Genomic DNA, 27,672 nt, shown 5'->3' on the forward strand with positions numbered 1-27,672 from the left:
AGATCACCCACCAACAGTAAAGGAACAGGCAGTCAAGAAATATGCCTCAAATTCTCACTCAGTAAAGCAGCCATATTGGCCTTGAAAAAGGTATTCAAATGCTGTGATGTATCTATACCTACAAAGATCAGAATTGTACAAACTATGGTATTCAGTGGTATGACTCAGCCAGTTCACACCTATTTGGGAGAACCAATTGTTAACTTTCTAAGCAGTTCGAAGAGCCGGTTGTTGGAAGAAATATTATTTTGTTTTTTCCCACTTTACGGGGTTAATCTTGTAAGGAAGGCAGGAAGGAAACATTCTGGTGTTGTTTCTAGCCTAATCTTTATTGCTCTGCTTTCAGAAACTGCCTCTCTGGTTAACCCTTATTACATTGTAACAGCTAAGACGAAGCACCCATCGATGTAAATGATATTGAGTTGGCCATGCCAACACGGTCACATGACCACAGAGCCATGCATATCCAGCTGGTCACTAGGGCAGAGGAACCGGTTGTTAAAATTATTTGAATCCCACCACTGGTGGAATTCCCTTCGACACTCTATGGAAGTGAAAGATTGATTTTGATGAAGCAGTGTAGGAAGAATATTGACTCATTTGAATATTGGAGAAGATTCCTGAGAATATTGCGGTGAGCCACGGAAACAAACTAATGGATCATTAAACGAATCAGCACAGTGTTTCAAGGTACAAATGACCAGGCTCCAATTATCTTATTTTGGACACATTATGGAAAGACCTAGCTCTCTGGAGAAGGCTTGTAATGCTGGGAAAAGTGGAAAAAAAGAGATGAGGATGAGCAAGGTGGAGTGGAAAACAATGGCATATAATTAATCAATTTTCTAAATGTTTAAACTGAGTAGAGGTAGCTCAGAAGCTTAGAATGATGATCTTAGAACTAGTTGGATTGGTGGGTATTCCTGTATACCAGGTGTATCAAACTCAATTTAATTAAGGGCTGCATCAGGGTTGTGTTTGGGCGGGCCAGCGAAGGCATGACCAGGGGTGTGTGATGGGGTGGGTATGGCCAGTTTGCCGTCACTCGTGTTGGGGGAACCTGTACTGGCCAAGGGGCTAGAGATCTTGGCCTCTGTCTCTGACTGCGACTACCTCCTGCAGCACTCTGTCAGCAAAAACAGAGCTTGGGAGGGTCATACGTGGCCCGCCCGAGCTCCATTTTCACTGGCAGAGGCACCACAGGCCGGTTCTTTGCTGTTTCCAGGGCAGTCCCGTGAGCCACATCTGGCCCACAGGTCTTGAGTTTGACACCCTTGCTATATATACTGTAAGCATGGTGAGAGATCAATTCCGTAGAACTTTTTAAAAGTGATTTGAAAGGTTTTTAATATTTATATCATTTTTTTAAAAAAAAAAACTTCTGTTTAACATTTGAGTCTGTATTTCAACCAAAACCAGAGAGGGGGAAAAAAAGCCCAGTATGTTTATCAATTCTGTGCAGTCATGTTTGATTTCCAGAAGATATTTTTGAATGGCTAGGGATTTGAACATACCACATAATTGCTGCTCTTTAAAGCAGCCATGTTTTCCCCAGCATCTCCCCACAATTTTGAAAGGTTATCAGCAGGTGTTATGTTTGTACCAGTGGTGGGTCTGGCAGCCATTACTGCCGGTTCCCTCAGGGATGCGCCACGCGCATGAGTGTGCATGTGCAGTATAATGAAAATTGCTCTGCGCATATGCAGAAGCCAAAAACAAGATGGAGCTGGGAGAACCAGTTTGGGGGCGTGGCAGGCCTGGGTCACTGCCAGTTCCAGCGACCCACGCTGCCAAGCGACTACCGGTTTGGCCAAACTGGTCCGAACCGGTAGGAACCAGGGTTGGGTTTCAGGCGGTTCGCGGCGGTCCCCGCGAACCGGTTGGTCGGCGAACCCGGAAGTAAGTAACTTCCGGGAACGCTGAAGGATCCACCCACCCACCCGCGTTTCTTACCCGGTTTTGACGAGTTCTGCGCTTCCACGCATGCGCAGAACGCATACAGCGCCTGCGCGATCCTCCAGGAGCAGCTGGAGCATCGCACAGGCACTAGTACGCATGCGTGCACTGCACACGTGCACGAGGACGCCGCTGGCCCCGTTCCAACCGAACCGGTTGGAACGGGGCGAGAAACCCACCCCTGGTAGGAACCCACCACTGGTTTGCACCCCCAGACATACTTAATCCTTTATTTTGCATTATGTTCAAACTATTGCACTGCTCTATAATTTATGAATATAATATGTCCATAGAGGTGATTCTTAAATCAGATGAAATTATCACTTCTACTAATGTGAATATCCCTGATGAGAAGAACAGTATTGTTGCTACATTGGCATTTTGAGGACTGAAATCCACATTTTCAGTGTCTAATTTACAATACTCGAGACAGCAGAGATTTCTCACTGGCATTTGGTCTGAATTATGGATTCACAGAATTTGACAGCTCCAGGGTGTGGAAAAAAATAGAACTAGAACCTCATAGCTGGCTTTATTGGTGGAAAGTTGCCAATGTGGATGCCCAACTGAGTCTGTTTACGGAAGAGACACTGAGCTTTCCTCTTTGGCACAAACAAGAAATAAATAGGAAAGAAATGCTTATTTGTTAACGCACAGAGTTTCTGTTGTTCATATGGCAGATCCCATGCTTGTCCGCATTACCTCTGGGGTGGGGCCAAAAGGGAGCAAGAACGCACAATATATTCTTCAATGTTTCCTTTCTCTTTCAAGTCACAAGACAGGCAAAAACAGACAGAATAGCAGCATGCTGGGAAAATGTTAGGACAGGGTGGGAGAGTGACAGAAATACAGGGAATGGTCTATTTACCACTGAAATGATGTCTAAATCCAGACATATGTATGAAATGCAGAGGTGTCTGCATTTGGACCAGTATAATTATAGCTCAATGGAGATTCTAGGTCATCTAGGTCCGGGTTGTCCCAAAGGTGCTTTTTCAAGAGGCAACTGGACTTCTGGTTTTTCTTTGAAGATGTTTCACTTCTAATCGAAGTGGTTTTTTCAGCTTCTCTTCAAAGAAAAATCAGAATTCCAGTTGCCTTTTGAAAAAGCACCTTTGGGGCATATAATTATAGTCCTCAATCAACTGGAGCCTGCTCATTTCGGTTGTATGTTGTGACGGTTGTAAAACAGGTTAGTCATGTGACTGACTTTTTTGTGTCAGTTATTGAACAAACCAAGGGTTCTCTATGGGCGTGGTTTTGCTAAAAACCAGAAGTGCTGGCAAAACAGTAAAATTTGATCTCATGACCAATGGATGTTTGAAATGGCTTTTTGTTGAGGGCCTGAAATTTGATCATGTGACCACAGAGGGGCCCTGACCATTGGAACTTAGAATCCGGGTCATAACTCCCCCTTTGGGGGCCAATCATAATGTCAAACGGTTGTAAGTGAATGATCATAAGTTGAGGATGATCTGTGTGTGTGAATAATTTATGATTAAACTTTTTCTGGAAAGAGAAAACCAACCCCTTAGCCTAAGGTGACCAGACATAATGCTTTTGGCGGGACACCCCCGCTTTTTGATGCATTTTCCCGCGTCCCGCCCGCTTTTTTAAAAGGCACGCTTTTTTTGGCGCTGGCAGCTCCCGCCCATCAGCTGCTGGGCTGGCTCATCGTTCTGTTCTATGCTACCTACAAATTTAAGCCAGCCCAGCCTGCCGCTCACTGATTTGATTGGCTGGACTCCAGCCAATCAGTGAGCTGGCCAACCAGCTCACTGATTGGCTGGACTCCTTAGCTGAGGACGCAGAGGAGTCTCCATTTTATTTTGTCTTTCTTGTTGGGGTTGCAGCTGCGCTTACTGGTGGTGAGTAAAATTAATCATGTTTTGTAAAAATGTTTACTCGGGAGTAAATTTTACTTACTCCCGAGTAAAAATTTTACTCGGGAGTAAAATTTACTCCCGAGTTAAAATTTTTACTCGGGAGTAAAAAGCGGCTGCCGGTCGCGCAGAGAACTTCCACGTGGTTCCATCCAGACTTGCCGCCCGTGCTGGCTGGGAACTCCGCAAAGCCAAAGGGGGAGAAGGCAGGGGGCTGTCTCCTCCTCCCAGCCCAGCAAACAGTCCTTTTTTCAGCTGTGCAGACAACTTCCACGTGGCTCTCGCAGCCCAGCAGAAGCATTTTTTCGGGGGAGGGCTCTGCCTTAAGCAAGAATTGCATTAAAGACCAACAGGTATTTCCTTATTTGCCTGGAGAGACAAATAATTCCTAGGGATACTTGCCATGTTCTTTCATCACCATGACGATCTTATTTTTTTGAGCTAAATGTATTTTTCCAGTTTGAATTGGGCATAATCTTTTTTTATTGATCCACTGTCAGGAAGAGGGATTATAATTTAAAACAGATGATTTCAGTGGCATCTTTTTATTAATTTAAATTTCTTTCCGTTCTCCATACCCATCTTCTTGTATCAAATAATAGCTGTGGATTCATTGGTATTAAGCGTATATGTTTGAAGCAGTGCAGGAAATCTTGAAAACTTATGAATTTCTCTCCCCTCTGTGGCATTAGGCCTTAGTATCTGATTTGCTATATAACTTAGCAGTAGTTATTAGCACTCTTGGTGAATGATTCCCTTTTCTCAAATTATCTTGAACAATAGTTTGCAGTGTTTTCATATCTTGCACTCAGCTTTTTAAATTTATTATTAAATAATTTGTATTCTATCAGGGGCTTTCAGCAGTTTACAGCAACAAAAATGCCAAATAAAATTATATTATTATAAAATCATTGTAACAATTCCACAAAAACAATAAAAAGAAAATCCAGTGATAAAACCATATTAAATCCCAATGGCTCTAGAAGACAGAATAATTTGTACAGCCTTCCTGAATGGACAGCAGGTTAGGGCTCCCTGCTCTTGGGGGAGGTTTCCAAAGGATGGGCACCAGCTGAAACCTTCCTCCTGAGAAAGCCCTACCTTTGTCATGAATGGGATTACAGGGCCTCCCCAGAAGATATTTAAAGCTCTGGTAAGATAGCTTTGAGGGGGGTGGTCTTTAAATATTTGGACTTTAAGCTGATTTTGGAACATCTGTAAATTTGAAAGCACAAAAAATGCTATTGGCTTGTTTCCAGATGAGTCATTTACTGTAAGGAGTATAGGCTCAATGTATTTTAAAATAATATTTTATTTATTGTGCATATGATTTTTTAAAATAGTGGTATTCTGTGTTGATTCTTTTTTTAAATTGTCTTAGACTATTTAAAAAAAGATTCTATCCAAAATAAATTGAAACAAGCCATTTTTAAAATTTCTATGCACAATACTTTGAAATGGACTCAGGAGTCATGATTGACACTGAGTGAATTTGCACTTTTAATAATCAGGAAGATACAATGGCATTGAAAAAAGTGACTGATGACCATTTTTCACACTTAGCGACCATTTTCACACTTAGCGACCGTTGTGGCATCCTCATGGTTACGCGATCAAAATGTTGATGTTTGGCAACGGATTCGTATTTCTGATGATAGTTTGAAATGGTGACAGTATAAATTATTGCTGGTGTAATACTTAACAATGGTTTTTAAGGATTTCTTTTATTTATAGAATACCTTTTTATTATTTTGGGCGGATTTTTACTTTTAAATTGTTTATAAAATGTATTTACTACAAGAAATGTTCCTTTTTGCAAATGTGATCTTTGCAAATCTTTGTGATGCAATATGTTCAGACCAGGTTTATGTGTCTCAAAGTGGCTGCTATTCTATGGGCAGGCCAGGTTGGTGCAAGGCAGCTTTGCCAGATTTGGTGTGTTTCACCCTCATTGAATTTTATATCGTATAAATAATGGAAGGAGAAAGGAAGAGAAAAAAGGCGGAAGGGAGTGAGTGAGGAAAGAAGAGGATGGAAGGAGGGAGGAAGGAAGGAAGAGAGGGAAAGAGCAGAAGACAGATAAGGTGAAGGTAGATAAGCAAGAGGAATGAAGGAAGAAGTGAGGAGTCTCGAGGAGGGGGAAAACATTTAGTGACCAAAGTTACAATGGCATTGAAAAAAGCGACCATTGAGACCATTTTTCACACTTAGCGACCGTTGCGACCATTTTTCACACTTAGCGACCGTTGCAGCATCCTCATGGTCACGTGATCAAAATTTTGTTTGGCAACAGATTCGTATTTATGCTGGTTTCAGTGTCCTGGGGTGACCTTTTGACAAAAAAATTTTTTTTTAAATCAAGCTCCCCCCCCCCCCCCCCGGTCAAGGGTGTCCCTCTTTTCCAATCTGAAAATCTGGTCACCTTACCTTAGCCTGATACAAAGTTTGAAATTTGGGAGAGTCTGCCAAATTCCGATGGGACGATAGAGAAATTAATGTGAAATGTATCCACTGAGATCTTCATTGCGTACCTTGACTTTTCTACAACCAAAGAGTTTTTCCTGTTGAATCTTCCAAGTTTGTAATCTTCCCATGTTTTCCAATTGTACCTCCTTTCTTTGTACTAAACCAGGGGTGTCAAACTCAATTTCATTGAGGACTGCATCAGGGTTGTGTTTGACCTTGGAGGGCCAGGGTGGACATGGTCAGCGTGGGCGTGGCCAGCTCGATGTCTCTTGTGTTGGGGTGCTTGTGGTGGCCTGAATGCTCTGCCAGTGAAAACAGGCTCCCGAGCTCTGTTTTTGGCTGGGATGGCTTCCTGCAGCCCTCTGCCAGTGAAAATGGAGTTCAAGAGGGCTTCCTGCAGCCCTCCCGAGCTCCATTTTCTCTGGTAGATGCACCTCGGGTTGGTACTTGTTTCCAGGGCAGCCCCACGGGCCAGATCTAAGCACCTCCTGGTGAGTTTGACACCCCTGTACTAAACGATTATGAAGGAAACAAAGATTTAGTTACTGCAGAATGCTGTAAGATTGGCAAAGTTCAGAATTGTTAATTTCAAAACACTCCTAATGCAAATTAATTTTTTGAACACAAAATATGTAACCTAACATTTAAAATACCTTCAGTGGGTTAAACTTGTAATTCTATTTATCAGGCAGCTGGTGAATGTTGCTTCGAAACAGAGCAAGTGTGAACACAACTTTTTGTATAATCACTAGTGTGATTATGATTTCATGAATTGTGTTTGCTCCTATGGAATGTGTTGGGGAAAAAAAGGGCATTTAATTTCTTGTTACCTAATCTTCATGCTAAATTTAATTCTTTACCAGCTTTTTCTTTTGTTAAGTAGAACCAGAAAAACAAATGTGGTTCCAGATGCAACAATAACAGAAATGTTCAAAATGTGTTTACTGAATTGTCAGGTAGTCTTCAATTTATAACCATAACTGAGCATGGAATTACGGTCATAAGTCTTGGCAGTCATTAAGCAAATCACCATGCGACCATGCCTGATTTTATGACCTTTTTGTGGCATGTCACATGCTAAGTGAATGGTTGTTAAGTGAATGGCATGGTCATTAAATGAATCCATTTGGGTGCTTTTTGCTGGTAACCAGAAACCGGCAACTTGCTGAAAATCACAGATATTGGGCCATGGGATGGTGCAAACAGTGTCAACGCAAAATGATTGCCAAGCACCCAAAATACAGTCATATAAACACATATGTGTGTGCGCACTGTTGTCAGAGCTCCAGAGCCAGAGTAAGTACTGGGGGGAGGGGCTTTCATAACTTTAAACAATTGCTAAGCAACCAGTCATTAAGTGAGGACTACCTGTATAATTCCAAAACACTGAACTCTGAAATAGTAAAGAAACAATGTTCTCGCTAGCAGAAATTGGAGAGTGGTCAATAGATCTTAAGACTTTGTAATTTTAAGCTGAAAGAAGTTAGTTGATTAAGGCTAACAGGGTCTGAAGGCCGATGGCGTGAATTATTAGCTGAGACTCATCAGGCAGTATGATGAAGTCTGACTCAGCTGCATGAAGAAGTAAGATAATAAAATCTCCAATAATTGACTTGGAGGCTCAAGGCAAGTTAAATGTAATTTCTATCTTCACTCAGGGAGACTACAGAGTTGCAGACAGAGTTAGTCTAAGGCAGGGGTGTCAAACTCCCGCCCCGCGGGCCGGATGCGTCATGCACTGGCCATGCTCACCCCCTCCCATTTTAATAAAGGGAGAAAAAGTTGTGATAAGTCACGTGACGAAAACATGCTGCAAATTTGACACCTCTGTTGTAAGGTCTGTTTTAAAATGTGGATAAGCATGTTGCAGTTTCAATTCATCTGAAAATTGGCAGGTTGTGAAAAGTTGGTCTAGAAGCCCTTTAGGACCATATGATATTCAGCTGCAATTGCAATCCCCATTCCTTCATTGATCAAAAATTGTAGGATATTTTTAAGAGTTTGGAAATCCTGGTATCTCTTCTATGATACCACTGGACATTTCTTTGTGGAGTTTGTCCTGCCGCACAGTGCAGTTTCACTCCATCTTCAGGAGCATAGAAAAATTGGGTCATCCAGTGGATGGCAGGAAGTGTTCACACAGTTCAAAAGTCTGGTGGAACTTCCATTCAAGAACCATGGGCAGACCCCACTTGATAATTTATCTTCCATGAAATCTAATTATTCTTAGAAATCACCTATGCCAGTTCCTGTTATAATACTTTATAGCAGGATGGTGTTTTTGTGGGTCTGTATTTGTATGTGCCATTCCATTGACTTTTGTTGAGTGATTTCAAGTTCTGTTATGGAGAAGGAGGGAAAAAATCCCTTGTTTGATGGAAAAGAATAGGTGAAACAATAGTTTTCAGCCTTCTGTCTACTCTTCATAGAGTCTTAAAGTTGGAATGTATGTTGGAGGTCAACTGGTTGAACAGCCTGCTTAGTGCAGGATCTGCTAGACTAGAGCAGTGTTTTTCAACCTTTTTTGTGCAAAGGCACACTTTTTTCATGAAAAAAATCACGAGGCACACCACCATTAGAAAATGTTAAAAAAAATTAACTCTGTGCCTATATTGACTATATATAAAGTAATTTTCCCACGGCACACCTTACACTATGTCACGGCACACTAGTGTGCCGCGGCACAGTGGTTGAAAAACACTGGACTAGAGGATTTGATAGATAACCATCTAACTACTGATTGAATATTTCTTTTGAAGGAGAAGTTTCCACTTCATATGGTGGTCTGTTCTGGAAGTTCCTCTTCCTTATGTCTAAATTGATTTCCCTTCCTTGTAGTTTTAACCCACTGAGTTTAACCATGCCCTCTAGGGTGAGAGAGAGTAAGTCCATTCTCTCTTCTACCTTGTCTACCTGACAATCAGGGAGGTCAAACCTGTGTCGTTATGGCATCATCATGTGATGTATCGAGACTTTTCCCCCTTTGCAAAACCAGGTGAGGGTGGGGCAGTGGTGGATGCAGGCGGTATTCCCCGGTACAAGCATACTGGAGCATGCCCGGAGCACCGGATACCGTTGCTCCGGCTAAGACACATGCGCGCGCTGCACACATTCATGTGGACGCTGTCGGGCCCGTTCCAACCATACTGGCTGGAACGGGATCCAGAACCCACCACTGGGGTGGGGCCAACATGTGACAAATCCGGCCTACAGGCCACAAGTTTGACACTCCTGTTCTAGATATTTGAAGATGGTTACTCTGCCATATTTTTAAAATTTGAACCTTGGTTGAACAGCTACTTACTTGCTTAGTAGCTTAAACCACTGGAAGTGGAATTGTTAGCATGTTTCTTCCTCATGTGTTGTATCAAACCGGGGGTGGGGGCATGATCTTAAAAGGTTGATTCCTTGGAGAAACTTTTCTTTGGATAGGTAGTTAGGCAGTGAGACTTTCTCCTAAAATCTGCATACCGTGAGCAGCTCAGTTATTTCCCCAAGAGTTTGTTTAAGTAGGATAGTTTGGTGAGCAAATGTTGAAATAGGAAATGACAACAAGAACTGGATCAAGATTGAAGTTATACTAAAATGGTAGTCATTTCTTCATTAAGAGAAGAAGGAAAACTCATTTGAATCTAGAATTAAACTAGCTTTATACACACAGGTTTTCTCCCTGGGGAAATTTCTCTTCTTTGCTCATGTCTGATTTAAAACCATCAGAAGCCTTTGACATTTTACACTTACATAACTGCAGGAGGGTCGATATCAGCACTTCAAAAGCAGGTTGTAAGTCCCATTTTTCAGAGTCCATCATAACTTTGAACAGTCAGTAAGTGACGGTTGAGGACTACTTGTATTAGTTCTTAATTGACTTTAAAAATTGGAAGTGGATATGGATTAGTTTAATATATATTTTTTTTTGAAGAAAATGGCTAAATACATAAAAGTAAGTTCTACTTTACCTGATTTGGAACTGGAGAAAGAGCTTTCTTCACTGAATACCTTGTGAAACTAGAATTCATCTACAACAGACACCAAAGCCAGTGTAGTGTGGTGGTTATGGAGATTGTGGTGATGGAGTCAGCCATGGAATCTCACTAGATGACTTGGGCTGGTCACTTAATCTACTCTATCACACAGGGCGGTTGTTGTGAGAATAAAATGAAAGGAAGATTCTGCATAGCAATAGCAATAGCAATAGGAGTTAGACTTATATACCGCTTCATAGGGCTTTCAGCCCTCTCTAAGCGGTTTACAGAGTCAGCATATTGCCCCCAACAACAATCCAGGTCCTCATTTTACCCACCTCAGAAGGATGGAAGGCTGAGTCAACCCTGAGCCGGTGAGATTTGAACTGCCGAACTGCAGTTAGCAGTCAGCTGAAGTGGCCTGCAGTACTGCACTTTAACCACTGCGCCACCTCGGCTCTCATACCTTGTCTTGAGCTCCTGCAGTGAAAACATCAAATACATCTAATAAATCAATCTAACAAGTCAATCAATCAGTCAATGCACTCTCATCTCAAACTATCTCACACAATTCTAGTATGGATGAAATGAAAGAAGCACTCCAGTAGGTAGACCATTTTCAGCTCCAATATAAATTTAACAGTGTATCTAGCCTAAATTGTAATGAACATTTAGTACTAATATGCTTTTATGATTTTCCTTGTCTCTGAAGCCTAATTTTCTATGGCAAAGATACCAGAATATCTAGCACAACAATAAAAACAAACTAAATCACAAGCTCAACAAGAGTAAGAAATCCACAGGGGCAATAGAAACAGATGTCCCTTTGTGTATATAAACACACAATTCAGGGGGCCATTACAAAAAAAAAAAAGCCTGCTGCCAGAAGAGATTATTCAGGAGGTAGAGCCTCCATCTATGCTGAGGATTGATATTCGGTCAAAAGTGGAGCAGCAAGCTGGTAAATGGTTGGATTCAAGGGAGCTAATACTGCACTCCTACCAGTCCTTAATGCTAAGTTCTGTTCTTTTTGCTCCTTCCTACTAACCTTCCTTTTCTCCTCATTTGCAGGTTCATCAAGGTCAGCACTATGACTGATGGGGACTATGACTATTTGATCAAACTCCTGGCCCTCGGGGATTCTGGGGTTGGAAAGACTACTTTGCTTTACAGATACACAGACAACAAGTTCAACCCAAAGTTCATCACGACAGTAGGCATCGACTTTCGAGAAAAGCGTGTGGTGAGTTTCTTCTGTGTGTGAGAGAGAGAAGGGGAGAGGGGGAGCGAGAGGGAGAGAGAGGGAGGAAGGGAGATAGAGAGAGAGGAGAAAAGTCTTCCTGAAGCTTCCACTCTTTCAAAACAAACATTTTCAACATCTCAGTGAGACAATATCCGTTTCTTCGTGTGGGTTTTGCCCTGCATTTTGTAGCTTTCACCTGACCAGTCTTTTTGCTTAGTCCAAAATGGCATTTGTATATTGTTTCATCTCTTCCCAGTGTTTAGGTCATCCACAACTTGCAACTGTAATTGAGCCTAACAATTAGGTTGTGACCGTCAGCAGATTTCCATTTGATCGGAACTGTTTTGATGAGCAGTTTCTTTCAAAAGTCTTGGAAATCCTGATCATATGATTGTGGGGCACTGCACACAGTCATAATTGCAAATTGTTTGCTGAGCATCCTAGAAAAGAAAGAGTAGAGTAGAACAGAACAGAACAGAACCTTGGAGGTCTTCTAGTTCTAAATGTGATCATGTGAGCATGAAGGAAGGCAATGTCAGAACTTCAAAACTAGGTCACAAGATATTTTTGGGGGGAAATATAAAGAACTTATATTTCACCCAAAATATCCTTTTGAACGCAATTCGAAGACTACGTGTAAATCAGCCTTTCTCATTAAGTTTTGATTTCTGTGCTCTCAAGGCTGTTTACACTACAGTCTGTGAAGGTAATAGTCCAAGATTCTTTTTCTTTTTTTTCAGATTTGCCATATTACCATAGATATCAATTTTTCCAGCGTTATCATTATTTATATTTCTGATTTGCTCAGTAACTTATTCTGAGCTTACCTCCTTTCGGCATCAGGGATTTTAAAACCACAGGAGCTCATATTGTCATATGGCACGGGCTTCTTTGTGTTACTCGCTGTTGAAGTAATTCTTTGTGTTATTTGCTGTTTGCTTAGTTCTTAAGCAAGTTTTGAGAATCAAAGCTGAAAAATATTTGTAGGATTTCCAGAATCTCTAGATTGGTACACGAGCATTTATAAAAACTAGATGAGAACAGTGTACAGTGAAAAGCTTGTCAGCGTGTATATGTGTGTGCAGGGGCACGCCCGTGGGTGTGTGCATCAAAATGATCTTTCCCTCCTTGATTTTATTCAGTCTAGCTCATGTCACAGCCATATGGTATCCCATGCTGGGATTTAGATTTTTCATAGACACACACATGAGAAACTGCTATTCCTGGAAGCCTCCATGTGTTGTGTTTGCTCCTTTTCAAGTGTTGTATTTTAACTCATTTGACTCAAAGCACTTTTCACAGTGCATAAAGGAAGCAACCTTAGATTGGTTTTCTCTTAGAGAAGATCCATTGACAAGGTGCTGTGAGACGGCAATATAAATGTTGTTTTGACACCAAAAAAATGAGTTGTCACTTTCAAAGGGAAATTTTAAAAAAGGATCCCAAAGGCAGTTTTGCCTACTTGCTTCCTTAATGTTATTACAGGACTCAGACCCAGATAAGTCTGTGTATGTTCTGATCGAGGTTTCCCAAGAGCATGAAACAAATTCCTTGTCCCGACAAAAAACCCTTTTATTAATTTACTGTGAATTCTGCTCATTCACAGCTGGAAAAGTCTTTCAAAGGAGGATTTACAGTCACAGACCTTATCTGGCTTGGAGAGCTTACAGGCCGATATCTGCAGAACTTGGCAGGGAGTCTCAGAGAGTCACAAACCAATTAGAGAACTAATTGTCTCCTGCAAACTCCATTCCCCTTTTGCCCCTCTTTTATTTCCTCTGGGAGGGGCCATTCGTCATCCACCTGTGGCCTTACTCCCAAGTCGACCCCTGTTTTTTAGTTGTTTCCTTCGTCTGACAACTCTGCACATGAACACACTGAGAACAGGCTCCAGCTGTTTGTCTGCCTCACTGATGTCTGAATCCAAAGGTAGCTGATAACTGTCGGATGGCTCTGGCCCCATCTCTGCCTCTGTCACAGAGCCCTCATCAAAGCCTTCCCCAGACTCCAGGACTGGCCCATGTTCCTCCCCAACCTCCCCACTGTCCAAATGTAATGGGCCACAACATTGTGTCCGTGTGTGCATGCATAAACACACACAGACACACAGACACAAACACATACCTATTAAGTTTATTCTACTTTGCTGTCAACATTGCATAGATTCTAACAGGTTAAAAATTAAACTTTGCAATAGCAAGAGTGATATTGAGAGCTTGGGCTACCAAAAGAAGCTGCCTGTAGAGAGAATGAAGCTTTATTTCTAAATGCATTTTCCCCATGCAGATATTATATTTGTTTTCTTTTACGGTTATACAATAATAATAATAATTATGACTATAGTATGTAATCAGGACAAACTTTTTCATGTGTGTGCGTGCGTGCATGTGTGTGTGTAATCTTAATTTACTTATGATCTGTGGATGAGAAAATATGTTGGTAATGCACAATTTGTAAGCTTTGTGGGACCATAACAATTCTTGGGTTTCGTAAGTTTATTTTCTAAATATCAACTATTTATTCTGACACCCAAAGCAAACATCTGTGTTGAAGATCCCTTTCTGTCAAATGTTCACCCACCTCTTACTTGAGAAGCCAACTTCTCAATCTGTTGCATGCTGAATTCATAAGTTAAAGAGTTTGTGATTTTGCCACATTTATTAACCTCAAAACACAACATTTTGAATCCTCCTTGTATATATTCATTGCTGGCTTTGATAGGATGGGAACTGCATGTCTTTCAAACTGGCTCAGGGCAATCGAGATTGTTACTCAGGATCTAGTTTCCCATCTAGTTTCCCACATCTTGCTATATAGCGGCCAGCCAGGGGTTTCTTTAGGATTCAAAGTCAATAAATTCAAAGCATGACAAAATGCTCAAAAAGATTTTATTAAGAGCGTTAATAGAAAAAAAGATATACCAATCCACATCCCTTCAGCTTGCCAGGAATACCAAGAATGGCAGTGGATAGCCTGCATGGAGTCAGCAATTGTGCAGCAGCATCCTAAGATGTTTGGCTTAGACTAGGGGTGTCAAACTTGCATCATCATGGCGGTGTCATGTGATGTATCATGACTTTCTCCCCCCTTCTCTAAGCCAGGTATGGATGTGGCCAGTGCATGACGCATTTGGCCCCCTGGCTGTGAGTTTGACATCCCTGGTTTAGACCAATGTTCAAACTATCGCAAGGCTTTCACCATCTCTTTATGCCAGAAGGGAACAGAGAGTATAAACCAGGGGTATCAATCTTGTGCCGTCACTTTGTCGCCACGTGACATATCATGGCTTTCCCCCCCTGTTTGCTAAAGTGGGAGTGGGCATGGCCAGTGCGTGAGACATCCGACCTGCAGGCTGCGAGTCTGACACCCCTGGTATAAACAATAACACTTGGTAATACATCTCATCAAGGATTTGGTCACACCATTAGACAGTGGAATCTCAGTCAAAGATATGTTTAGGGAAGACAAGGTTCCTTTTAGATGGCAACTGGGCATGGTTGATGACCTATCTGATTAGCAACCTAGGGACCTAGAGAAGTGACCTTTTGCTAAAAGTGTATCTATCAGGTTGTGTGCCTTGTATCCTTAGCAGGTGTGCACCTCTTCTTTGGATTAGGGAGCTGGTGTTTGTCCTCTTCATCTTAATTATTGAGGTAGGATTATAGGTAAGAGGCAAGGAAGAATGATTAGCAGTAGAATGATGCAATCAGGAAGGCTTGCTAAGGAAGTTCTTCTAAGCACAGGTGTAAAGGGATGTGCACTGCAAAGCTTGTTAAATTAGACAGAGTTTGCCTCAGCTGGCTAAGTAACCCTTTCTACACAAGAATTTCTCAAACAAAACACAACACACACACACACACACACACACACACACAATACACAATACACGCCAACCACACTCTTTTCTTACAAATCTTACAAACCAATAGAACAGCAATATGTCTCAATAAAAGTGGATGCTATATTAATGACTGAGTTTTGCCAGGCTGTAAGAGTTGCAAGCCAAAATATCCTGCTTTTAAGGTAAATGGGAGCTATGTATATTTTGGCCAGCCACAGATGCTTCAGTGGCCAACATAATTTTTAATGATAACTTTTGATGTTATTTTTTCGGGCGCCGTTTAATCTCTGCACATTGTAAAATCTCTGGACATTTAATTGGCATGGAGGGGGAGATGTGTACTTCTGAAAGCCAGATCCTCTTAGGGGTGTCAAACTGGCGGCCCACGGGCCAGATTCGTCACACACAGGCCACGCCCACCTGTTTCACAAAGGGGAAAAACATCACAAAACATCACATAACAGCAATGTGGCACAATGAGTTTGACACGCGTGCTCCAGGTAGACTATTGAAGGCTATTTTCCCCCAAGTTTCCTTTTAGCCACTCTCATGCTAAGCTCTTTGGCCTTCACTTGTCCATTTGTTTTTCCAGTCTTCAGTTTCATGGAGAATCTCAAGTGGAACATATTGCTTATTTCCTTGGACCAAAGACATATTATGTTTCTTCCTGGGTTGTCAGGGATGGCTGAGTCACCTCATTAGTTTAGCAACTTTTCTATACCAAAGCAACATGCTAAATAAATCTTCTATGTATGCACAGGAGAGTAAATATGCAGCAGCTGTGCTATTTAGAAAGATATTTCCTAAGAAAAGCATATAAATAAAGAAATTAGTTTATTGTTTCAGTCTTAATTGGGTAGTCCAAAGTCCAGACATTTTGCAGCCTAGGCTGTATGATAGTGAGTAATTTTTTGGAGACTCTGAAGCTGTCTTCAGACTTATTTGTAAAAATAATAAAGATAGGATATAAATAAATAAAATCCAGTATTAAGAATTCCAGTCTGCTGAATTCCAATTTATTGCTCATATATCCATATTTCAGCCTCCAAGGGATTTCCATGTTATTATCCCAGTCAATAACTCGGTAAGGCAAGTTGAAAGAGAATAAATGTCGAAATGCCTTCAAAAAGTTATACAGCCATAGCAATACAACTTAGAGTTACCTACCGCTTTGCAGTGCTTTCCAGCCCTCTCTAAACGGTTTACAGAATCAGCTTATTTTCCCCAACAGTCTGGGTCCTCATTTTACCCATCTTGGAAGGATGAAAGGCTGAGTCAACCTTGAGCCTGGTGAGATTTGAACTGTCAAATTCCAAGCAGCCGGCAGTCAGCAGAAGTAGCCTGCAGTACTAACTTAACCTTAACCCCTGCGCCATTGTGGCTCATTTAGACAAGTGAAGAGTCACCACCTCCAATTTAATGTTGTAAACATAAAGTTTAAGGTGTATAAATTGATTTCATCTTCTGGTGGCTTCAGAGACAGTGTGGTTTTTTGTTTGTTTGTTTGTTTTGACAATCTTCTAGCAGAAGTGGCTTGTCACTCTTGGGAAATTTTCTTTTTAATTTATCAAGCCTAGCCTACAACGTAGCATTTCTCATGCTGGCTGGGAAGTTCTGGGAGTGGAGGTCCACAAGTCTTAAAGTTGCCATGGTTGGACATCCCTGATCTTGAGACCGGTACTTCCTGTATCAATATTGTAATTCTTACAGTGTGCCACTCCTTCAATAAACGTAGGGCTGGCTGCCAAAAGCAACCGTGGAAACAAAATCCATAAAAGGATCATATGATGTTTAGCCTCTTTCCCTATCCTGCATTTTCAGTTTGCAAATTATGATTTCACTTTTAATTAACTTTTAAATAAACAGTTGTTAAAATAAGCAGTATTAAAATAAACAGTGAAGCTTTATTTGTTCTGTTTCAGGTGTACAACAGCCAGGGGTCAAGTGGTTCTTCTGGAAAAGCCTTTAAGGTCCATCTGCAGCTATGGGACACAGCTGGGCAAGAGAGGTAATGTGCAAGAACTTAAAAATCCAATGCAGAAATAATTGGAAGGGGAAATGAACAACATTTTTCTATTAGATTCTGTCATCTGAACTTGGGCAGGTTTTCAAGACAAGATATTTTTAAATTATCATTTTTGACATCCTATTACTGTTTACAAGAAAGCTGAAGACCTAGTTTTTCTTATCTTGAATTATTTGGAATTTTGAATAAAAAGTGATTTGAAGCATTTTGGAATGTCAGATTTCAGGGGTACAATTGCTAAAAGTCGCAGGACACCGTGGGTAGTGTCTGCAGTTTACACACACACACACACACACACACACACACACACACACGTGTGTATGTGTGTATATGTATTTATACACACACATATATACATACACACTTATATGTATGTGTGTGTGCATATGTGTATAGGTAAAGGTTCCCCTCACACATATGTGCTAGTCGTTCCTGAATCTAGGAGGCAGTGTTTATCTCCATTTCAAAGCCGAAGAGCCAGCACTGTCCAAAGAGGTCTCCATGGTCATGTGGCCGCCATTACTAAATGCCAAAGGCGCACGGAACACTGTTAACGTCCCACCAAAGGTGGTTCCTATTTTTTTTTTAATGTGCTTTTGAACTGCTAGGTTGGCAGAAGCTGGGACGAGGCACTAAGGATTCGAACCACCAAACTACTGACCTTTCTGATCGACAAGCTCAGTGTCTTAGCCACTGAGCCACCGCACACATACACACACAAACACACACAAGTTCTCTGCTTGAAGATGTGTGAGCCATACACTCATAAATTCCATGTCCCTGGGTGGGCAGCTGAGTAAAATCTCCCCTGGCAGTTTCCTGCCCATCTTTTTGGCAGTCAGGGGGAAATTTATAACACAAATCCCTATTGGAATGGAACAGAGCATCAAGAGAAAATAAAATCATCCCTGGGGCTGCCTTGCCACCTGAAGAAAGATTTGTGCTTGAGCAGTCATTCCGGATAAGGGTTGACTACCCGTGTAAAGAGAATATTAAAGCTTTGCCTTGTCATTTATCAGTTCGCTTGCAGCCCTTTTTTAAAAAAAAGATTCAGCCATGAAATGTTTACCTAATACCCCTCACTTGCTTTTCCCTGATAGCTCATGTTGTGTATTGATCCTTTTCGCTCCTTTCCTCCTGACAGATTCAGAAGTCTCACCACAGCCTTTTTCAGAGATGCCATGGGCTTCTTGCTAATGTTTGATCTCACCAGTCAACAGAGCTTCTTGAATGTCAGAAACTGGATGAGTAAGTGGAAAAAGCAGCTGCCTCTCTTAGCCTTGAGCTCTTTTAGCTTCAGCGGCATTGAATCTCCCGTCTTCAATGCGACAGCAGTCCCCATAGAGAGTGGAATTATGTAAGCTCTTCCTGATACGATTAAACACCCTGCAACAAAAGGCACGCAGGTACCTTAGAAAAGAATGCAGGGGTTAGCGTGCAGTACTGCAGGCTGCTGCCGCCGCCTGCAATTTGGCAGTTCGAATCTCACTAGGCTTAAGGTTGACTCAGCCTTCCATCATTCTGAGGTCGGTAAAATGAGGAGCCAGATTGTTGGGGGCAATAGGCTGACTCTATAAACTGCTCAGAGGGGGCTGTAAAGCATTGTGAAGCTGTATATAAGTCTAAGTGCTATTGCTATCATTTGCTCAAAAAAACAGACAATTTTATAGTGATCTGATGGATACCTACTGAAGCTGCAGTGTCGCAGTGGTTAGAATGCAGTAGTGCAGGCTACTTCTGCTGACTGCAGGCTACCTGCAATTTGACAGTTTGAATCTCACCAGGCTCAAGGTTGACTCAGCCTTCCATCCTTTTGAGGTCGGTAAACTGAATTCCCAGATTGTTGGGAGCATTAGGTGGATTCTGTAAACTGCTCCGAAAGGGCTGTAAAGCACTGTGAAGCTGTATATAAGTTTAAGTGCTATTGCTATTAGAAGTGATGCGCGCTCCTCTCTGAAGCTGGCTTTTAGAGGTTCCTGGATCATTCTTTGCCTTGGCCACAGGCTCCAAAATAGCTGTCAGCTCTGAAGCCATTTCCCCCTGGCACCTTCAGGGCTGCCACAGTGGAGATGAGATGAGCGGTGGCATTTGGATTGCATTGGGACTGTTAACTGGAACTTTGGCATTACCTTTTATGGAAGCTTTAGGAAACTGGTGGACTTTCCCTTTGACCTGACAAAATTGTTTTTTTTTTAACTTCAGCACTCTTCTTGAAGCCTCTAGCATCACCACCATGTCATGTTTCTGCAGAACACTGAGCCCTGCCCAAACTAGTTGAAATGTTACTAAAAGAATGCATGTGAATTGCTTGAATTGTATTAGCTGTATGTGAGTAACAGGTAGCTGTGATGCATAGAAGAAATAAAGTGCTTATTGGTCTTTGCAGATGTATTATCTTGATGTTAATTTGATTGATTGGATGGCATAATGTATTCTGGACAATAAGACACCAACCTTCCTATTTCTATCATAACATTTTCTAAATGTAAAAATAGGTAGTGAATGTGCTCATATTTCATCTCTCAGCCTTTCCCAGCCAGGTTGAGCAGCTCAACTGGAAGATAACAGGTTAGGAAAGGCTGAGAGAAACTATGATTTCTGCTCCTCTGTTTCCAGGGAATCTTTCTACCCTCCTTACCAAGTTTCTACATTTTCTTTCTTTAGGTCAGTTGCAAGCAAATGCTTATTGTGAAAACCCCGACATTGTATTAATTGGAAATAAAGCTGACCTATCAGATCAGAGGGAGGTCAATGAAAGACAAGCAAAAGAACTTGCAGACAAATATGGGTAAGACAAACCAACATGTTGTCCTCTAAGCTAACTCAGGAGGCGTTGCTTTGCCCATCTGAATGGTGCAAAAGGTGAGATAAGGACACAATGAAATGGCTAAGACATTTGGTTTCAGAGGGAAAAAAACAAGTGTAATATTTATTTATTTTTCCCTGTTGACATCAATGATTCTTAAAGTAATCCCCGTATGGATAAGTACCGTATATACTCGAGTATAGGCCGACCCGAATATAAGCCGAGGCACCTAATTTTACCACAAAAAAACTGGAAAAGTTATTGACTCGAGTATAAGCCTAGGGTGGGAAATGCAGCAGCTACCGATAAATTTCAAAAATAAAAATAGATACCAATAATGCCATTTCCCATTGAATAACATATACAGCCTGCCTGTGCCCATTAAATATACAGTAGCCATTGTAAAAATTTGCTCTGCATAACAAATTATTATCACACAATACCAGTGTATTCAATGAAATACTTCACTCACCTCATGATGCTGATGTCCCGCTGTGATGATGATGTCCCGCCTCCTATGACACACGGCACAGTGATTCCTATCATTGGATCACTGTACCAGAGGAGGTGGGACATCGCTATGTGGCTGCTTGCCATAACAAGGAGGAGGTGGGACATCATTGCAGAGCGGCAGGAGGGGGAGGAAGGGGAATCGTAAGATAGCCCTGCATTACATTAGAACGTGAGGAGGGGGGATGGTGCGGTGCACGCTGCACGGCAAACTGACACAGAGGGAGGGGAAACTCAGGGGCGCTGGGCCATTCACGAGCGTCACCCAGCGGCATGGCCCCGCCCCTTTTTCTCCTCCATTTCAGGCAAATTTTTCACTGACTCGAGTATAAGCCGAGGCGGCTTTTTTCAGCTCAAAAAGTGGGCTGAAAAACTAGGTTTATACTTGAGTATATACAGTACTGATGCTAATAAGATTTCCTTTTTGTGAGAGAGGGAACAGGGATGAGTTCAGCAGACTTGGGGGCTTTTCAGAAATTGACACAATATTCTTAACAGTTGACCTAAAGTCATTTTGCTTTTGAGAACTTAAATGCAAGCTCCCCTTTGAAGGGAAACCTGTAGGTTATTGTTACAACTATTCTCTCTTGAAATATCTTATCATACTTCCGATATTTTCCTGCCATAGCATCCCATACTTTGAAACAAGTGCAGCGACTGGCCAAAATGTGGACAAAGCCGTGGAGACCCTCTTGGACTTAATAATGAAACGAATGGAACAGTGTGTTGACAAGTCTCAGCTCTCTGACACAGCCAATGGTGGGAGTTCAGGAAAACTGGTGTCGCCCAAATCTGATGAGAAGAAATGTGCTTGTTGACTTGGCCATTCAGGTTGAAGAAAAGGAATGAGAAATCAGAATGACCAAATGCTAAATTCAACCTGGAACTCCATGGACCAAATGAGACTGCTGTTGTTGTCTTAAGCAAGCCTGATTTTGTTTTTTTCCAATGCTGAGAAATCATGCTTCTGCATTCAAACAGGTGTAAACCATCTTCATAGAAAATCCAGAGGCTCTTTTCTTCTTCATACAATAGGCAAGTAAATACAGAAACAAATATCTGCTTTGGGGAGAGGACCATTGAAATGTTAGGAGACACCTTTACAATAAAACAAAGGGTGGTCTTTGTTGGCCTGAGCCATCATTTCTCATCTCTTTGCCCTCTATTATGACATACATTGTATGTTTGCTAAACAGGTGATGAAAAAACATCCCAAAGAATATGTTGTGTGACTCATTGTAAACGTCTTTATGGTTTTGAATACCAAAAAGTTCATTGTTGTTTCATTCAATGTAGTCATTAGGTGGCATTGGAGATAGAGGTGGACTGTAGAAAGAAGATGTCCATACAATATAGTAGCGTGTTGGAAAATCATAAGGTTTGCTCAAAGCTGAAAAGTACCATGTGCCTTGAAATACTTGGCCAAGTATTTCATTGGTGACTCAGAGAGTGATATTCCAATGGAATCCCCATTCATTAAGAGGTAGTATGTATTTATTAAGTTCTATATGATAGTTAACATTTCTAATTAATTCTAATGCTCTAATTAACACAATATGTATGTATGTATGTGTATGTGTATATATACATACATACATACATACATACATACATACATACATACATACATACATACACGCAGAAGATTATTTTTGCTTTTACTTTACCAGCAGAGCACTTCCTAAACTTGAAGCTATGTTCAACGTTGATCTGGAATATTAGTTGTCCAAAGCAAAGTCTTGATTAAATGTATAATACTGTTACTTTCACAATTTAAAATGAGAAAGGCAGGAACAGGAAAAAAGAAGAGGAAGTGCCAATAATAATTTTGTTACAGTAGAAGTACTGTTAAGTGAAGGATATGTGCACTTTAGAGCCAAGTGTGATAGGTGGTATGATGATGATGAACCAAATGCAGTGCTTTAAAACAAAAACAGACATTGTCTTTCCACTATGCACCATTTCTGGTGTAAAAGGTCTGCTTTTGCAATTCAGCCAAATTCCAAAACCGTCCGCAATTCCCTGCCACCATTTTCTAAGTTAAAGAGTTCATTTCACCAGGTTCTTCGTGTTACCAAAGCAAAAGTGTTGTTTCTAACATTTATCACAATGCTATTCATCAGTCTCTCAGTAATTAAAATATATATTTCTGTTTGCAAAATGTGAGCACATTTCCCAGAAAGAGAAATAACGTAGAGAAATATTTTCTTCTGGTGATATCTCAGTTTTCATTTTTATCCCAATACTGTGATACCTTCAGTACACTTTTAAATGTTTACTGCTTTTTGTAATCCGTAGAACTCATTTTCAGAAATGGGAAATTACAAAATCCCAAAGGTGTCTTCACTTTTTGCTAGTGTTAATTGCTCAGCACTCCTATTGGGAAATACTAATGTTTTTGTCTATGAAATCTGGCTGCTTTGCTTGAAATCAAGGGCTGGGGAAATACAGTTAAGCAGTGTTTCTCAACCATGGCAACTTTTAAGATGTGTGAACTTCAACACCCAGAATTCCCCAACAAGCATACTGGCTGAGGAATTCTGGGAGTTGAAGTCCACTCGTCTTAAAGTTGGAAGGTTGAAAAACAATGCACTTAACTTTACACTTAACACTTAAGTATAGAAGCTTTATGCATTAATGTGTATCTCTTTTTTTTCTATATGGCCCTACACTGTGAGGAATATTTAATCTCTTTTTCCTGTAATTCTGCCATTTTATAACAAAGATCTTTTAGCTTTCCAATGGAAGAAGAGATAACAATATATCCTTAATGTTTCCCAGCTGTTAATACCTTACTCAGTGCTCTCCGTTGCAGTAAACAGGGTTATCTGCTGCAAAAATTTGGACATATGGCTGAGGAAGTGAGGAGTCTCAGCCAACTTGTTGAAAGTTGCCATTCAGAACTTTTCTTATATATAGTTAGACATCTTCTGGTATTGTAAAGCCGATCTGAAGGGACTAATATATTCCACTTGTATTCCAATCTCTCACACTACCATACATATATTTTGTTGTTTACTATCTTGGAGTAGCAACTTAAGAACTCAAAGCTATTCCTAAGGCACAATTATTGTTGGGCATCATTTGTTGTAATCATACACTGGGCTATCTACTAGCATGCCTAAACGATCTCCCTGTGCCTCATAATGCCCATGAGTGAATGTTTTATGCATGCATGTTAAACTTTGATATTGTGTACACAGAATATTCACTGGCATTAAGTAAGGCCAAATAGCTGTTGGTTTTGTAGCTGTCATTATGCACACCTAAACTCCTGCATGCATAAAATGTGAACATTTATGAGCACAATGTTGAATCCACAAGAACACTTTTGCCTTCCCAGATCGGCATTATATCATCTCATGAATAGCCTTTGAAATTGGCTTGATGCAACTAAAAACTTGCCAAGATGGCAATACTGGGATCCATCTTGCATTGTCAATATAAACTCAAAATAAATTCTGTATCACAGCAACAATTCTTTCATTATCTTTTTTTTAATGGCCCTATTTCATCAAGGAGATCAGGATATATATGATCAATATCAAATGTATTGATGTAGGTTATGTTGCCATTGTAGTTCATAATTGGCGCCTCACCAAAATAATCCTACATATAATAGAGTACTTGATTCAACTTTACCTTCAGTTCATTGATGAATAATTGTAATGACAATACATTATGCTATTTTTTTCCAGTCTTCCTTTTGAGATATGGTATGAAATTCCCTCTTCTGACTTGGTTTCGTGAATATTTGAATCAAAATACTGGATGTGTAATTGTCTATGTATGATTAATAGACCCATGGCTGTTCACTGCTTATGTGCACCCTATTGTCCAAAAGTATTCAAATGTAATGACCAAGTTCTCAAGTGCTTCTGTTGTGCTTTTGACCATCCACAAAGCACACTAAGCCAACAATTGTTTTCATAAACTGTATATAATTGCTGAGGAAAGAAATAGAGAACTGTTAGTTTCATGTAACTTGTTTTGCCTGCTTTTATCAACAACCATTGGCATGACATTATAGCAGCTCACACTGCACATACCAACTTGATTTCTATAAAAGGGTCTTTGTCTGCTTTGTTAAAGCCTCTGAGGAGCAAAGTTGTTGCCTGATGAAATGCACATGATGTCCCTTATAATTACTGTCCATGGGATAAATCAATAAGTACTTAAGAGACAATTGTTCTGTCACTGAAAATGTGTTTCTGTACTTGCCCAGCAGCCTTTTAACAAAGTCTTCTATCAAGATTTACACAGTGTTCAAACAAGCCATTTAGCTGCTGTTTTGTTAAGAAAAGCTACCTTCCCCGATACAGTTAGTGTAGTCTGGTATTACATGAAGTGACCACTGAAACTATTCAGCCTTGTTGGTTTCTTTCTCCAGTCCAACTGAGGCAGATTTGGATGGTGTCCCTCATGGTCAACTTTCTAGATCTGCTCTTGAAGCTCAAGGTTAGCAATCAGGAGGAGTTTGGCTACCATAGATTAACATGGCTGTCCTCCGAGAACATCCTCAAGGCTTTGGAAGGAACTCTCCCATGTTTTCCTTTTGCTGAAATAAATGTTTGATAACAGTTCTTCTAAAGGTCAAACTAAACATCACCTGGGTCACAGGGTTATGGCTGTTACAAAGTGGATTAATAGGGGGAAAGAAAAGTTACCCCAAACAGAAGCACCATTACAGTCATATTCTCAGAAGGGGTGAAGTTGTGCAGTCTGTCTATGCTGTCTGGTGTTAAATATTTAGTTGTACTTACTACAGCCCTCCTCAACTCAGACCATTTAGCACGGGGATCTCCAACCTTGGCAATTTTAAGACTTGTGGACTTCCAACTCCCAGAATTCCTCAGCCAGCATGGGAGTTGAAGTCCGCAAGTCGTAAAGTTGCCAAGCTTGGAGACCTGTGATTTAGCACAAAATCTTTTATGAGATATTTCTTAAGAAACATGGACACATCATCATCATCATCATACACTTCCAAGGGCCCTGCCTGAAGCTCTCCTAAACTTGATTCCACCCCAGCTTTTAAATCAAGAAGCTTTTCGGATCTTAAATCCTCTCTAACTGCCTTTGCTTCAACCCGGAGTGGGATTTTCAGTGTATATATAACTCTATGATTCAAGGTACTTTTATGTCTTTCTCACAAATATATTTATTGAAATTGTTCTTTTCAGATTTTGATTCAACACTAAGAGCCTCCTGACTGATCAGTTGCTTCCCCCCTCCCCTGGCTTTGTTTTGCTTTCAGTGTTCCCTTAAATTAGATAACTCTGAGCATGTTTTCTGTTGGTCTTTGAGACGGTTCTGTAGAAATTAAAGTTTTACATTCTTTGAACTAAATGTCTGAATTATCTCTCTCTCTCTGGATGGACTGCACTGCCAGCCTAGCAGCACCAATCATTAACCGTGTTGTATTACTACTACTATGCTGTTGCTTTTCAATGATATATAAATATGTATTTATATGTGTGAGCCTGTGTGTGAGTACACACATATACATACATACATACAATCAGACTGTATCCATTGGTGTCTGGGTTTTTACAATATGGCTAAGGAATGTAATTCTGTAGTTTCGTTTCTCCACTGTTCTTTTGAGATTAAAAACTCTTCATTTTTAAAGCAGTTGTGGATTGTTGTCTCGAAGAGCGAATGTGATCTAAGGGGTCTGAGAATGGTGAAACTGTGCAGACGACACACACAATGTGTCTTACTTGATTCTGGCTTTGCACATGGGAATCAGTAAAAAGTAAAGGTTCCCCTCGTACATGTGTGCTAGTCATTCCCAACTCCAGATGGGCGGTGTTCATCTCCGTTTCAAAGCCGAAGAACCAGCGTTGTCCGAAGGCGTCTCCATGGTCATGTGGCCGGCATGACTAAATGCTGAAGGCACACAGAATGCTGTTACTTTCCCACCAAAGATGCTCCCTATTTTTCTACTTGCATTTTTACATGCTATTGAAGTGTGAATCAATGGTGGGATTCAAATAATTTAGCAACCGGTTCTCTGCCATAATGACCAGGTGGGTAGGCATGGCTCAGTGATCATGTGACTAGATGGGTGTGGCCAACTCAACATCACTCACGTCGATGGGCGCTTCATCTTAGCTGTTACAATATAATAAGGGTTAATGGGAGAAGCAGTTTCTATAAGCAGGGCAATAAAGATTAGGCTAGAAACAACACCAGAATGTTTCCTTCCTGCCTACCTTGCAGGATTAGCCCTATAAAGTGGGGAAAAAAACAAAATGGGATTTCTTCCAACAACCGGTTCTCCAAACTGCTTAGAAAGTTAACAACCGGTTCTCCCGAATAGGTGCGAACTGGCTTCCCCATTGACTTTGCTTGTCAAAAGAGGATCACATGACCCCAGGACACTGCAACCGTCATAAATACAAACCACTTGCCAATCATCCTATTGTAAATCACGTGACCATGGTGAGGATACTGCAATGGTCATAATAGTGAAAAACGGTCATAAGTCACTTTTTTCCAGTGCTGTTATAATTTTGAAAACTCACTAAATGAAGTGTTGTAAGTCAAGGACTACCTGTATACCCAACCTCTGCAGGATCTCAGTTTTATTTCAAGTTGTTTATTTGTATATTTTTATTTTGCCTTTTTTTGGCCATATAACCGTGGGCATTTCTGGCTTGGCGGCCCGGCGGTGGGCGGAGGGGCTGGTTCTGTGTCACGCACAAGCCTGCTCAACTCCATTTGCATAAGCAGTTATCAGATTTTCTAATTGCTCAAGGAAAGGGGGAAAAAAACCCAAATAGGCACACATTTAAGGCAGAAAGACTAATATAGCTGTACCCTGGTGGGAGTGGTGAGTGCTCTGTGGTGAGCCCTGCTTGGAAAACATGATGTTTTTGAGAAAGTGAAGAGAGAAGGTTGGAATGAAACCGAGAAGAAAAAAGTTCCTGGCATTCCTGACTCACTCCCAGGAATCCAGATAATCAAATCATGG

General features: G+C 40.9%; 1 protein-coding gene across 2 annotated transcripts in view; it reads left to right on the top strand.

Annotated features, from left to right (window-relative positions):
* The window catches only part of RAB27B (RAB27B, member RAS oncogene family), a 116,645-nt gene extending 90,321 nt beyond the window's left edge, over window positions 1-26,324 (top strand). For both annotated transcript variants that reach the window (XM_014070445.2, XM_014070444.2), the window contains exons 2-6: window positions 11,342-11,513; window positions 17,277-17,362; window positions 18,525-18,628; window positions 20,045-20,168; window positions 21,325-26,324. In XM_014070445.2, coding sequence (XP_013925920.1) covers window positions 11,361-11,513; window positions 17,277-17,362; window positions 18,525-18,628; window positions 20,045-20,168; window positions 21,325-21,514 — 657 coding nt within the window. In that variant the 5' untranslated portion in view covers window positions 11,342-11,360 and the 3' untranslated portion in view covers window positions 21,515-26,324. The remainder of the gene's footprint in view (window positions 1-11,341; window positions 11,514-17,276; window positions 17,363-18,524; window positions 18,629-20,044; window positions 20,169-21,324) is intronic.
* The last annotated feature ends 1,348 nt before the right edge of the window (window positions 26,325-27,672 follow it).

Source organism: Thamnophis sirtalis, unplaced genomic scaffold, assembly GCF_051295495.1.
Source record: "Thamnophis sirtalis isolate CommonGarterSnake01/CBP01778 unplaced genomic scaffold, rThaSir2_p1.2 scaffold_5, whole genome shotgun sequence".
Lineage (NCBI taxonomy): Eukaryota > Metazoa > Chordata > Lepidosauria > Squamata > Natricidae > Thamnophis > Thamnophis sirtalis.